The sequence below is a fragment of the Mus pahari genome, chromosome X, assembly GCF_900095145.1.
Source record: "Mus pahari chromosome X, PAHARI_EIJ_v1.1, whole genome shotgun sequence".
NCBI lineage: Eukaryota > Metazoa > Chordata > Mammalia > Rodentia > Muridae > Mus > Mus pahari.
Genome location: NC_034613.1, coordinates 71,608,724 through 71,624,777, shown reverse-complemented (window position 1 = coordinate 71,624,777; position 16,054 = coordinate 71,608,724). Strand labels below are relative to the sequence as shown.

General features: G+C 33.2%; 1 protein-coding gene and 1 pseudogene across 8 annotated transcripts in view; one reads left to right on the top strand and one right to left on the bottom strand.

Moving 5' to 3' along the window:
* Window positions 1-16,054, bottom strand: part of Dmd (dystrophin) — a 2,621,826-nt gene that overhangs the window by 1,280,033 nt on the left and 1,325,739 nt on the right. For all 8 annotated transcript variants that reach the window (XM_029534042.1, XM_029534043.1, XM_029534037.1 and 5 more), the window contains exons 21-23: window positions 12,825-13,005; window positions 1,665-1,810; window positions 571-783 (exon numbers count right to left, since the gene is read on the bottom strand). In XM_029534042.1, coding sequence (XP_029389902.1) covers window positions 571-783; window positions 1,665-1,810; window positions 12,825-13,005 — 540 coding nt within the window. The remainder of the gene's footprint in view (window positions 1-570; window positions 784-1,664; window positions 1,811-12,824; window positions 13,006-16,054) is intronic.
* LOC110313675 lies at window positions 2,969-8,036 on the top strand (annotated as a pseudogene).

The window sequence follows — 16,054 nt, the reverse complement described above, 5'->3', positions numbered from 1 at the left end:
AAAATAATAATAAAAAAAAAAGAAAAAAAAAGAATTATAAACACAAATTTAATTGTTAGATTACTGTATTCGGTCTAGGTTATTATTAATATGTTATAACTACTGAAATACTAAGTTAATAGAAGTCAATATAGGGAAGGGAATATAGCAGAAATTAAACATATATTCATAAGTCTAAAGTGAAATATGGTAGTGAAAACATATGTATGCTATATATATAATATATGTATATGTAATACATGTGTATATATGTGGTGAGCTAAATCATATCTACAACTTAAGAAAAATGAAAGTAATGGAATAAGGATGTTTCAAATTATTATGTTAAAATGTTAAGTATAATTGGAGTTGGCAAAAAAATCAATTCATTTATACAGACAATTCAAGAATGTATAACACATTACTGTCTTCATAGGAAAAAATAGGCAAGTGGTAATCCTTTGAAATAGATTTGGCTTTTGATATCATCAATGTCTTTGAAGGACTCTGGGTAAAATATCTGTTTCCCATAACATTTTCCAATTAATTGCTATGTGAAAAATATAGTTTAAAGGCCAAACTTCTGCTTACCTGAAATTTTCGAAGTTTATTCATATGTTCTTCTAGCTTTTGGCAATGTTCCACCAACTGGGTGGAAAGCTTCTTCCAGCGTCCCTCAATCTCTTCAAATTCTGACTGATATTTCTGGCTTATTTCTGAAGGCGCTTTCTTGGCCATCTCCTTCACAGTGACACTCAGATAGTTGAATCCATTCTGTTGCTCTTTCAAAGAACTTTGCAGAGCCTCAAAATTAAATAGAAGTGCATTTACATTAACGGATACATACTTGATGAGTTTCATTCATATCAAGAAGGTAAATAAAAGTTTATGCAATTTAGACATCTAAACAAAGTAGAATGTCTGATAAAGCAATCCATATGTATTCTCATGAATAATTTCTTTTATATTCCAGGGCATATTTTATTTAAACAGAAATTTAGAAGTCCTAATTTTACTGAATGTCTATGTATTAATAATTATGTTTATTACATATATAATACATATTAACTTTCCTACAGTGAAATATTATTAAGCCAATTAGGGAATATAAGATAAAGATATTTTCAGATTTTAAAAGAATAACTATACAATATGGGATTTTTAGAAAAACAGAAAAAATAGTCTTCATATGTCCTCACATCAAAGAAGTTTCTCTTACTACTCAATATCAAGCATTTAATTATAGCATTATAGTTTATTCATATTTAAATTCTAACTAATTATATAAATCCATTGATTTTTACCTAAACTTAAAGAAACCAGGAGTTAAAAATAATGTAAATATAATAAAATAATGATTTAATTTTAATAATCATACTTAATATCTTATAATGTGACTAAATATAAAAGGAAATTATAGCTTTCCTTTAATATAGTACTTTTAATTTAAAAATAAATATCCATTTATGTGTGTTATTTATAAAATAATATATAGAAAGAAATAAGAAAAAGTCATGTTTTTGGTCAAATTCTTCTGTTTATTTTTCTAACTCATAACCTATGATTTTTTCATTATTATCTTTAATTTTTCATTATTATCTTAACTTATGTTTAATATATCAATACGATCTCTTGAATGATAAGACGTGTTCTTTGTTGTTTATGATATTCAAATGTCCACAGACCTGTAATTTCCCGAGTCTCTCTTCCATTATTTCATATTCAGTAGCACTAACATAAGGTACAGAGAGTTTGTTTTCTGACTGTTGGATCCACGTCCGGATGCTACTCATTGTCTCCTGATAGCGCATTGGTGGTAAAGTGTCAAAAACTTAAAGAAAGAGAATAACAATAAAGTAAATTTAAACTCTGTCATATTTTCTAATTTGTCAACAAATGCAATTATATTAAGTATTAACAAATATGCATGCTTGAAATATAATGGAGTCTAGTTGCTATTATGAAGCTGCCTTCTTACCTAAAACATGTCTGGAATATTAAGAATATTTATGAAATATGTTGAATTTTCAAATCAGCACACCAAACTCTGAGTAAATATATTCATTTGTAAGGTTGGGAAATAGAGTTAGATGCTGAGTATTTTTTAGCAACATCATATAGATTCTATTTGAAGACAGAAGTATATCAAATATTGAAAACCACCATCCCTGTGGTGGTTTTGTCTTAGCAGAAACAATACTATTACCCATTTTATTAAATTAAACCTATTTATATATGATTAATATGTATCAGGAACTCTAATAGAAATTCCTATCATCTATTATGATAAACCAGTAGCTACATATTATTAAAGCCATTACAATTAATGTAATTTGTTCTGGAAAAGATAGGCAACTATATTTTTCTACTAATAATCAGATCCAGTATATTAAACAAAGCTATCTAGCATAACCAAAACCACTAATGAAAAGCACTCATTACTTTTTCAGTTTTTCTCTATATACAAATCTGTTGGAAAGAATGAATAAAACCTATACAGAACCTGAACATTTATTTACAACTTAGCCAAGAATTAGAAACCACAAAGTAATATGTTGGACATGTTGGCACATGTCTTTAATACTGGAAATTAGGAACTGGAGACAAGAGGATCGAGAGTACTAGCATAGTCTTATCTACACAACAAAGTTTGAGGAAGTCTGGGGCACATGAGATACTATCTCAAAATGTAATAATGCAACATATCTTAAGGATAATAAAAGCACATTAAGGGAAAATAAAGGATAATACTTTGAAAGAATTAAGTATATAGATTTCACAGCAAATTAAATGACCCACAAAATAAAAATGTAATGATGTCTCAGAATTAAACATATCAAGTGAAATACAGAATGAAAGGATAAAATGATAATTAAAGATAGGATAATCTAATGCAAACATATCCCTGAAAGAATATAACAGAATTATTATTTCAAATCAGAAGTAGTACTTTCTTCATACACTAAAATAATGAAGATGAGATGGAAAAATGGTTCAGTGCCTTAAGTGTGAAGACCAAGGTTTGGAAAGATAGCTCAGTGCTTCAAGTGTGACGGCTAAAGTAACTCATGTAAATGGTGGGTGCTTATGATAGCTATCATGAAATTATTAGTCTTGGATGGCAGAAAGAAAGATACTTAGACATACACTTGACCAGGTGGGTAGCCATATTGGCAAGCTATGCTTTGGACTGATAAAGCCTGGAAAGTGCAGGGGTGATTAAGAGGGATTTCTGGCATTGAATTCAGTCAGGCACGGGTGTATGTACCCACACAGGTAAACATACACACACAGGTACATGCACAGCATTCATATACATTATGTAAAGAAATAATAATCATTTGGCAAATCTAAATTCATTTCACTATATGAACTGAAATTATGTGACTATTTTTATTTTGTAATATTTATAACTTCCATACATAAATTCCCTGTATACTACATGTGAAAATTAGAAAGTCTCTGACTTACCATTTAATGGGAAGTTCTAAAGATTGTGATGGTTTTAGTGTATGATCTTTAAAAATTCAGACTGAAATACCAGAAATGGAGATTGGCATTAAACATGTGAACACTTACTTAAGAGTTAATATTCAATTTTATTTTCTTTAAAAACTTATTTGGTGTTTTCAAGCTCATTATTTTGTAGGATGTTAATTTTGTTATTTTTAAAATCTATATTGCCCCCAGTGTGTGTGTGTGTGTGTGTGTGTGTGTGTGTGTGTGTACCTATGTGTATGTATGTGTGTGAGAAAGATAGTCCATGCAACATGTGCCTGTGGATATCAGAATAAATCATCAGATCCTCTGTAGCTGGAGTTACAGGCAGTTGTATGTGGCAGGACATGGGTGCTGATAATTGAGTTCAGGCCCTCAGCAGGAGCACTGTGTGTTCTTGAAAATTAATGTAGTGTGCTTTACCACTAACCCCAGACTTAGTGTTTTAATTCATATAAACATTGATTTTTTTTCACAATTGATCAGAAAAATTTGTTTATTCATAAACAAAACCACAGGAGTCTGGTGAATAGTGATAGTGCATGGAGACATTAATTATAATGTGGCAAAGGTCTGAGATAGCCAAATAGAAGGTTTTAAGATATTTGCTAGATAGATCATAGATTTCATACAGATTGATTTAATTTAACATGAATATTTATAGTTTAGAAAAGAATTTATGTTTTCGCCACAGTAGTGGTTGAGGAAAATAAATTACATATATTAGAATTTGCCAGACATTTTATTAATCATTTAAGCAGTATTCAGATGATGAATATATGTCAGGGTAAAAAATTATGCATACAGAGATCAGTTACAATGCTTTTATTAGTAAGAGACGGGCAAAATTTTATGACACATAACAGAATAATTTCTCCTCATTTTTATAGACATAGGCTGGTTAGCATGACAATTAGGAAATGTTATTCTTCAGTTTATAAAATCTAGATGTAGATATGACTATAGATTTTGTACCTTCAGTGAATCCCATAAGTTTTTTAGTTTAGACATCATTGGTAAAATGTGGATGAGAATTTTTGGAAAAAATAAACAATGGAATCTGTTCATGATTTCCTATTTAGGCAATTACTTCCTACATGCTTGGAGCACTAGGAATGCAGCAAGTAAAGCTCTAAATAAATATCTCTGGATGTTTACATTTTAATTGCTGAATCCAGCCATGAACTAATAATTACTGAAAAATAAAACCTATTGGAGTGAGCATTAGAGAAACGTAGGTGGGCTAGACTGAAAGTTACAGAGGCAGTTGCAGAAAAAGAAGGAAAGAAAGTAAGGCAGGAAAATAATTTCATATCATGTAGAAATGAATGAACAGAATTCTAAAGAAAAACATTAGAATAATCTAAGTTCTACCCAAAAGATATTATACACACTATAGTTCTGCAATAAGAGAAAACAAATATCCTCCTAAGAGTTTGAATGACTGAAGAAATACTATTATTATTATTAATAATAATATTATTAAAGTGTTTTCATCTATGAGATCATTCAAACAATATTGAGTATCAAGATAAATCTTCTCTTCTGCATACTGACCACCAGTTGAACCTGTACCATTCATTGAAAGTACTTTCCTTTTTCCATTGTATAATTTTGGCTTCTTTGTCAAACATCAAGGGACCATGCGTGTGTGGGTTTATTTCTGGGTCTTCAATTCTATTCCACTGATCTACCTGTCTCTGTACCAATACCATGTGGTTTTTATCACTATTGTTCAGTTTTCTCAGGGATGGTGATTCTACTAGTGATTCTTTTATTGTTGAGATTTTTTTCTTTTGCTAACCTGGGTTTTTTGTTATTCCAGATGAAATTGAGAATTGCTCTTTCTATCTCTGTGAAGAACTGATGGGGATTGGATTGAATTTGTAGATTGCTTTTGGTAAGATGGCCATTTTTACTATATTAACCCTGCCAATCCATGAGCATGGGAGATCTTTCCATCTTCCGAGATCTTTTTCAATTTCTTTCTTCAAAGACTTGAAGTTCTTGTCATACAGATCTTTCACTTGCTTAGTTAGAGTCACACCAAGGTATTTTATATTATTTGTGACTACTGTGAAGGGTGCTGTTTCCCTAATTTCTTTCTCAGCCTGTTTATCCTTTGTGTAGAGAAAGGTCACTGATTTGTTTGAGTTAATTATATCCAGCCACTTTGCTGAAGCTGTTTATCAGCTGTAGGTGTCTGGTAGAAATTTGGAAGTTGCTTATGTATACTGTCATATCATCTGCAAATAGTGATATCTTGACTTCTTCCTTTTATATTTGTATCCCTTTTACCTCATTTTGTTGTCTAATTGCTCTGAGTAGAACTTCAAGTGCTAACTGAAGAGATAAGAGGAGAGTGGGCATCCTTGTCTTGTCCCTGATTTTAGTGGGATTACTTCAAATTTCCATTTAGTTTGTTGTTGGCTATTGGATTGCTGTATATTGCTCATATTATGTTTAGGTATGGGCCTTGAATTCATGACTTTTCTAAGACTTTTATCATGAAGGGGTGCTGCATTTTGTCACAGGCTTTTTCAGCATCTAATGAGATGATCATGTGTTTTTTTTTCCTTTGAGTTTGTTTATATAGTGGGTTATGATACTGGATTTTCGTATATTGAACCAACCTTGCATCTCTGGGATGAAACATACTTGATCATGGTAAATGATGGTTTTGATATTTTCTTGGATTCGGTTTGTAAGAATTTTATTGAATGTTTTTCATTGATATTTATAAGCAAAATTGGTCTGAAGTTCTCTTTCTTTGGTGGGTTTTTGTATGGTTTAGGTGTCAGTGTAACTATGGCATCATATAACTAATTAGGTAGTGTTCTTTCTGTTTCTATTTTGTGGAATATTTTGAGACGTATTGGTATTAGGTCTTCTTTGAATGTTTGATAGAATTCTGTACTGAAATCAACTGGCCCTGAACTTTTTTTTGAGACTTTTAATGATGGCTTCTATTTCCTTTGAGGTTAGGGTTTAGATGTTTTATGTGATCCTGATTTTAACTTTGGTACCTGTTATCTGTCTAGAAAATCATCCATTTCATCTAGATTTTACAGTTTTGTTGATTATAGGCTTTTGTAGTAGGATCTGATGATATTTTTTGGATTTCCTCAGTTTCCGTTGCTATGTCTTCCTTTTCATTTCTGAGTTTGTTAATTTGGATACTGTCTCCATGCCCTCTAGTTGTTTTGGCTAAGGGTTTATCTATCTTATTGATTTTCTCAAGGAACCAGCTCCTGGTTTTATTAATTCTTTGAATAGTTCTCTTTGTTGCTACTTGGTTGATTTCAGCTCTGAGTGATTATTTCCTGCCATGTACTCTTCTTGGGTGTATTTGCTTCTTTTTGTTCTAAAGCTTTTAGGTGTGCTTTTAAGCTGCTAGTGTAGGATCTCTCCAATTTCTTTATGAAGGCACTCAGAGCTCCAAGTTTTCCTCTTTGCACTGCTTTTATTGGGTATGTTGTGCCTTCATTTTCATTAAGTTTTAACATATTTTAATCTCATTTGTTAGTCATACATATATTTCATTTTTGAGGTATAGATACATCAAATTACACACAACAATTATACTAGGGTTGGTAAAATATGCAGGTTATGTTAAAGAAAACCTCAACATTAGATTTACCATATAAGAATATTAAATTGGCCTGAGACCTTCTGAGAAATGCTGGGCCCCTTCACAGACAATCAAGACCAGAGGGATCTGCCCTGTGCTATTTTCTGTGACCTGGAAGTCAGCCTCATGTCACCACCCTAGTGGGGCAAAGAGGATAGGGATTTGGTGGCCCATAGCTTACTCCAGGAACCTTGATTGCCTGGATTGCCAGGAGCTGTAAGTTGACATTGAATCCAAGCTAAGGGTGAAAAGAAGAATGGCAGGGTGAAGAATTTCCTATACGTCTACCAGAAGATGACAGCATTGAAGCAGATATACCAGATGTAACTGCACCACACAGCCAGCCTAGTTCATTCGAAGTTAATGGAAACAAAGTAAGAAACTAATGGCCTCAGACATCAGCCTGATCTTAGATCCAAATGAAGGTTCTGTGTAGTCGGATGATTTAGATGAAGGTGAAGTTAACCTGGAAGGCTTAGTCTACCCAATCAGAGAACAATGATGAGTTGAGTAGGAAGATGATCTTCTCATACCTAAAACTACTGAAGTCATTAGGAAAGGCTCAATTACTGAATACACAGTCACAGAACAAAAATATGGATGCCACTGGCACATGTTCAGAATTGGAGAGCAGGACTACAGTGTGAATATGAAGGCAACCAAACCATACAAAAAAGTTATTACCCATTGAAGCTATTATGGGAATGGCTTAAATGCCATTGTTGTATTTTCTGTCTGTTTTATGTCTGAAAGTGGTCAGTCTAACTATAGATATTTAATGGACAATCACTTTAAATATGTTATTGGCATGTTAGAGCTCTTGGTATCAGAGAACTACATAATCATTGACTTAAATGATGCAACAACTTGAAGGAAATTGCCTGGTCTGGGATGGTTCAGGAGATGCTATCAGCAAATTGATAGATGATTAAGGAAAAACCTAAAGTTTCTAATCATTGTTCACCATTCTTGGTTTATGCAACTATTTCTGGATGTTACAAGACCATTTATCAGTTCAAAATTCAGCGAGGAAGTTAGACACATCTTTAATTTGGCAGAACTGGCAGAGCTTGTTCCCATGGGATATGTGCAACATAACAGAGTGCAGAAAACAAGTTGATCAAGAACTTAATGGAAAGAATAACCACTAAAAATTGAGCAGGAAGTTCAATGTCCAGCCCAGATAAGACAAAGAACGCTGGGGAGGCAGGGCTGTAGTTCATACTAGTGCACTCATGACTCCAATGTTTATGTAATCTGTTAAAAATTTTACTTGACTTCTTTTCAAATGGACTATTGTACAAGAGACTGTTCACTGCTGTTATGGTTTGCAACTCTTGAATTTAGCCCTATAATGACTAATTATATTGGGATCATCTTATATCGCTAAATAGCAGAGGACTACAGTTTATATAAAGCAATTTTACATATGCTTATTTGAATGATAAATTTTCAGTAAAGTATATACATAAATGAAAAAGGAAAGAAATTATTTTTTATGTTGGGGACAATATTCTTTAGTGTGTACCTATCTCGTGGATGAATATGCAAATAAATAAGTCTAGGATTTTAAATGGGCATGCAAGTCTTCGTTTTTTGAAGGGTTGTATATATATTCTGGGTAATGTTGGCTGGATTGCCCTTTAGCAAAGACAGTAATCTGACACCAAGAAGTACCTAAGGTTTTGCATGTGATCTAGACAGTAGTTGTGGCCTAAACTTCTGACCTAAATCTCATTGCTTCTTAATGTGGTGGAAGGGCAGGCAAATGAGTGGCTCTTTCCTCTTTAAAGATGTGTTAGAACCAAAACTAGAGATTTTGAGAAGCTACTAGTTAGGGTTTGTATATAAGTATATAAGGGGCATTTTACTTTACCCAAAGTGAAAATTGTTAAACAAAAAAACAAAAACAAAAACAAAAAAAAGCCAGAAAGACAAACAGGAAGGAAGGAAGGAAGGAAGGAAGGAAGGAAGGAAGGAAGGAAGGAAGGAAGGAAACACTTAAGATGTGTTTATGTGAAATGAGTTGTGTCATGTGTGTGAAGCTGTGAGGTATTGCAAAGGTTTTGAAGGGTATTCATAATCAGCTGCATCTGTAGAGCAGATGGGTTGCTACTGCAATGCTCTCATAGTGGGGCATTGTACTAGAGTACTTCTTTGTAGCTTCCTTGATCACAGTGGTATTTGGCCTAAGCAGATAGATGTTTGTGTTTCTATTGGATGGTGTGACAGAGCCAATACATTAGTCGTTTTTGTAGCACTGCTGCTGTGCACTCAAGATGATATTTGCTGTATGTAAGCTTTTAGTTCATGTGGTTAAGTACCTTCACTGAACATTGAAATAAATATTATTTATGCCTCCAAAAAATAATATTAAAATGAGCTTATTATTATCTAGTCTTGGTTCCAGTTTGACCATTGTATATCAAATACGTGTGCTGAATTATGTTCTCGCAATGTACTACATATATATGTACACTTAAATGCCAGTCTGGAGATCAGAGGTTATTAGTGGTAATCTCTGGCCCAGCCAGGTGGGAAGCTTCAATGGGAGGGGAAAGGGCATGATCAGGGAGGTGGAATTGCCTCAGCTGCCTCTACTGCTGCTGCCATAGCTGCTGTTGCCACTGCTCTGGCTCTGTTGCCCAGAAGCAGCTGTTGCTCTGAGATGCTGTACTGGCTGCACTGAGCTGAGTGGAGCAGGACTGAGCCTGCGTGGCCTGACTAGACAGTGAGCAGTGCCAGTGGAGCTTCTGGTGTTGAAAGCTTTGGGAGAGCATTCTCTTCCCAGGCGCCATTACAGATCTTGTGACAGATGCTCTCAGACAATACAGTAATTCTCACACACCTTTATTCCTTCTGAATAGGCTCTAATATACAGTTTGAGGATGGGTTGGAGTCGGACAGTAGGTGCTTGTTCTGAGATGAAAAGGATGCCTCAGTTACATGTGGAGGGGCTTGGCAGCACTACCACTATGTAACTGATGATAGCCACAATTATATCTGGGGGAGGGGGTGGTTATGTGACAGGAGCCTGGTGCTGGGAGCAGGCTAAGCTCCTACAGTCCCTTCAGGATATCCGGGGCTTCAAGCCTTAGCTTGACCTTACAGGGCTTCGTCTCATGGTCCACCAGCATATCTTAAAAATAAAATTAATATCAAATCCATTATAAATTATAAAAATTGTATATGTTTCTTTAAAAAGGAATGTGAATTACACTGATGTGGTTATACAGTATGTACAGGGTTTAAATATAAACCTGTTATATATATTGACAATGGTTGTGTTCAGTTAAACATAAAGATATATTTGGAAGCAAATAATTTATGCATTTGATAAATGAAAAGTATATGTTCATATTTGTTACATTATGGAACAACCCAAAGTAATGTTAAACTGAGAATAATATATATATATATATATATATATATATATATATATATATATAGAGAGAGAGAGAGAGAGAGAGAGAGAGAGACTATTTACTTATGTTTTAAAATAGCATACATTACCTAAAGCTAAGATCCTAAAATCTATATATTTACAGATAATAGTAGGTGGCTACATAAGCAGATGGGAAGAAAAAAATGAACACATGAAAAAAGTCTTTTACTGAAGCATAATAAAGTAAAAAAAATAAACTTTAAATAAGTAAACAAGACAAAACTTAATTTAGAGCTATAAGAATTAACTACAATTCTTTCTATTTAGAAATTTAATTCAGTTTCATAGTATTGAATGTTAGTTACAAGTCAAAAGTCTTGAATATATCACCATAGAAAGCATTTTAATAGTTATAACATTTTATTTTGCTATCTCTGGAAAAGTGAATCGTTATTTCCTATAACATTGGCGATCCTGTATCTACAATATTACTTCCTTAGGGGCTCCATCTAATAGTCATTTTTATCCTTGTTATGAGTCTATGTCAAAGTGATCTCACTCAGAATCCCTATTATTTCCACCTTTGTTCCTGTTTCTCCGAACTTATATTCCATTTATTATTTTATTCATCAGCAGGAGTCTTTTTTCAGAAATATGGATATGGTTATCTAATTCACTTCAATTATACTAAATAAATATTTTACCAGGCACTTATGGAGATAGCAAATGTCAAACTAAACTGGTCCTCATCCTTCTGATAATAAGCTAGGTCTTTCTGACTTCCTTTATTTTCCTGGATTCTTTTTAACCTTGGTCAAATTTCCTAGTTTCTGTTCCTCTCAAAACACTTTCTCTAATTTAGTACATAGAAAGCACTTGGTTATGTTATAGGTTATGTTCAAAGGACATCTCTCCAGTATTATATTTCCTAACTCTTGTATTATTACAACCATTGATAGTATTATTCAGATATTTTGTTTCAATGATCTATTTCAACTGAAGATTGAACCTAGTAGGCATATGAGAATTAAAATAACTTTCCAGTTAGTTAAGATGCTCAGATATAGAATATTCATTCCAATTATTTGACTTTAAAGGAAGTTTATGTAATTATGAAAAAATAAAATATAGCATTGCTAAGATGAATGACAAACTAGGGTATTAAAAATATAAATATTTTTTTCACTTATTTGGAAGCTCATCAGCAAATATGTTGCAATCCACTAGAGGGAGCCGATAACATTTTAAAGTTTTACTGACTGATTTCCTAAGAGAAAAATAAACCCTTTAGTAAAACTATTTTACAAAGTAGAAGAAAAAGAAAGGCATATTGTAAACTAAATTTTATTTAAACAAAATGGAGCTAGAAAAGCTAGCAAGGCTTCATTCATATCAAAATACTCTAGAAATGTTTTAAATAGCATTTAAAAAAAATTTACAAAGGCAATCAGGAAGAAAATGCATGCATTATTGTTCTACTTTTATCTTCTATTTCATTAAGAAAACAAAGAAAATTAAAGGAGGATTTATGTAATTACTGAGTTCCAGAAGTAAAATATAGCCCAAAGGATAATTTGTCCTTTCCTAAGATTCAGTTCCCACAAGGATGTAGTTCTCAAATGACCTGACAGAGTATCAAAAGATACCTGTACAAATATCTCCACCTACATAAAAGGAAATATTGTGAAAGTCTACTGAACTGTTCCTTTATTTTTAAAAATGCTCAAAACTCCTGATTCTGGAATTCATAATTCACCATGGAGAAGTTATATCTGTACAAAACATGATTTATTTGCTTTTATCCAAAGGCATCAGAATATTGAAGGTGCAAAAAAGCTACATTTTCTTGTACAATGTATTTTGTCATTTTTTAATGGTGGAAGGAAAATTTCATTGTTTTTAGTTCTTAATATTTTATTCACATAGAACCCATTTAAAGAATTGGACTGAAGGAGATGGAGGGGTTTGTAACCCCATAGGAAGAACAACAATATAAACCAACCAGACACCCCAGAGCTCCCAGGGACTAAACCACCGACTAAGGAGTAAACATGGAGGGATCCTTGACTCCAGATGTAAATGTAGCAGAGGATGGCCTTTTTGGGCATCAATGGGAGGAGATACCCTTGGTTGTGGGAAGGCTCGATGCTCCAGTGTAGGGGAATGCAAGGCCAGGAGGTAGGAGTGGGTGGGGCAGGTGGGAGAACACCTTCATAGAAGCAGGGGGGTGGGGCGAGATGAGATAGGGAGTTTGGGAGGGGGGCAGGAAAGGGGATAACATTTGAAATGTAAATAAAGAAAATATCCAATTAAAAAAACTGTTTTACTTACTTGTCTGTAGCTCTTTCTCTCTGGCCCTCACACCATCAAAGACATGGTTAAAATGATTAGTAAAAGCCACAAAGTCTGCATCCAGAAACATTGGCCCCTGTCCCTTTTCTTTCAGCTGTAGGCTCTGAGTTTTTAATTGCTCAATTTGAGGCTGAAGAGCTGACAGCCTGGTGACTTCATCCTGCATCATAATTCAGAGTATTAAAAATATGTAACTTTTAAACTTTGCATACACTATATTTTCACAAAGAAAGTTGTTCATAGCCAGCGATAGGAGATCAGGTTAATGTCCTTAACAAATATTTAAGAAATATTCTTAATAATACTATTGAAATGCAACTCACAAATTAAAGAATATCTCAACACTTTGTTCCTTTTGGATCATCATATATGATATGCTTTAATTTCAGAATATTATCATTTAGACTATTAAAGAATACAGACATGTTTGTTTACAACATATTTCAATTGACTAAAAATTTCTAAAATAAATCATATAAAGACGTTTGTCATTAATCCGTTTTCTTCAAAATTGTCTTTAAATTCTAAGGTCATTGAGTGGATAATTTTCTATTCATATTTGTAAAATATAAATAGTATATACTTAATATACTATATGAATTTATACATCTATATAATATAGATTATCTGTGCCTATCCAATAATATATATGTACATTTACATATGATATAATCTATAATTTTCTCCATTTATCAGGTCACATTTCTTCTTCTTACTAGTCAATTACTACCCTTTTAACTAGGAACTGTCCATGTTTTCTACTCTCCTGTCATAAACAGTATTCAAATCATAGAATCTGCTTTCAATATCAACTTTACACTGCTTTGAATGATAAATTCACATGTACGCTTTGAAGTCCACTATAGTACTCTCTAGCTCCATGTGGTTCTAAGAAACTCAAATGTGGGTAGTGTAAATTGACGTATATTAATGAGATGAAAATGAACACTAAATTATGAAGGCAGAACATGAAATATTTATAATATAACCTACGACTTAAATGCTGATTAAACATTGCAATGATAGTTTTGACTAATAAGGCTATATAAAACATATTACTTCTTAGGTTGCCCAAACTGTTCTTTTTAACAAATCCCCCTCCTAGCCACTGAGTTTATGTTTAATTTCCTACCAAAGTTGGTGTGGAATATTATTACTGGAGTAAGAAAATGATCAGTGCCTAAAACCCTGAATAAAATGACACTCTATCCCTGAGCAAATATTAACTACCAAACAGATCATCAAAAAGGGGTTCTGTCACATTGGCTTCCTCTTTTTTCATGAATAAATATTTAATATTTTAAATTATTCATACCATTTGTATTTGTGATTTATATTTTTCAGTTATTTTGTTTTCTATATAATTATTTTAGTGTCATTTTTAGTAAGTTGTAATTAATGCTTATTATTTCCTATATACTTTACTATTTACTTTATACAAATAGTTTTAAATTCTCCTTCTTAATGCATTTTTACCGTGCTTGCTTACTTATAATTCATATCTATGCTAACTTTCTAAAGTACTTAGGTTCCTTTAGTACTTAATATGCAAAAATCATGATAATTAAAATTAAAAATGGGATCATATGTTAATTAGATGGAGAGGAAATTTTAAAAATTATAGCAATTAGTAACTAAATTTAAATATGAGCTTAGTGGAAATCAGACTAAAATGGCAAATAAATTGTTGATTTTAGATACATGTATGCTTATCTTGAGAATCCTATTTTATGAGTATTCATTTGAGGTATGTTTTCTTACAAATTCTCTCATGGGGGCAAGAATATAAATGATTTTGTGGTTTGTATATGCATGTTTCAGGGAGCGGCACTATTAGAAGGTGAGGCACTGTTAGAGTAGATGTGGCCTTTTTGGAGTAGGTATGCCACTCTGAGTGGGGCCTTAATGCCATCATCCTAGCTACCTGGAAGGGAGTATTCTGCTAGCAGCCTTCAGGTGAAGATGAGGACTCTCAGCATCTCCTGCACCATGCCTGCCTGGACACTGCCATGTTTCTGCCTTGATGATATAGGACTGAATTTCTCTATCTGTAAGCCAGCCCCTATTAATTATTGTCCTTATAAGAGTTGCCTTGGACCCTGATATAGCTGTTTCTTGTGAGGCTATGCCAGTGCCTGGCAAATAAAGAAGTGGATGTTCACAGTCACCTATTGGATGGAGCACAGGGTCCCTAATGGAGGAGCTAGATAAAGTACCCAAGGAGCTGAAGGGGGCTGCAACCCTATAGGTGGAACAACAATATGAACTAACCAGTATTCCCAGAGCTCATGTCTCTAGCTGTATATGTAGCAGAAGATGGCCTAGTCGGCCATCATCAGAAAGAGAAGCCCCTTGGTCTTGCAAACTTTATATGCCCCAGTACAGGGGAACACCAGGGCCAAGAAGTGGGAGTGGGTGGGTAGGGGAGCATGGCAGGTGGAGGGTATAGGGAACTTTTGGGATAGCATTTGAAATGAAAATACAGAAAATATCTAATAAAAAAGAAAAAAAAAAAGAGTTGCCTCGGTCATGGTGTCTGTTCACAGCAGTAAAACCCTAACTGACTCAGAAGTTGATACCAGGGATTGGGGTATTGCTGTTGATAGGCCTGACCATGCTTTTGTTTGGGCAGTGTTATTTTCTTCTGATTTCAGAATATATAATGAGAAGTTGCTACTGACAATTTGCTTTAGAATTTGAATTTTGAAGACATAATGTTCATTTTGAAATGAACTGTTCAACTTAGAAAACATGATAACAATTAACCATTGTTTACAGAAATTTCCATAGAACAAGACATCATCCATGAATGTGTATCTTACATTGAAATTCAGTACATTTAAATAACACCAAATAGGAGCCCTTTCCCCCTCAGGAAATGTAAATATATTTCTTACAAATTTGAAAAGGCTTTCTTGTCTCTGCTATATTGGAGAATGAGCTAAATTCATATTCTAATATTTTAAAAGGTTCAAAGTAAATAATGAAATGAACTCAATAAGAAATTGATTACCAAACACCAATATGATTTCACTAATATAATCTTAGTTCATCAGTGAATGAAGTATTCTCATGCCACTAATATTTTATTTATACAAATTAATAAATTTTTAAAAACCAAAAGTTCAAACAGAAAGAAAAATATGAGAGAGAGAGAGACAGAGAGAGAAGAAGAAGAAGAAGAAGAAGAAGAAGAAGAAGAAGAAGAA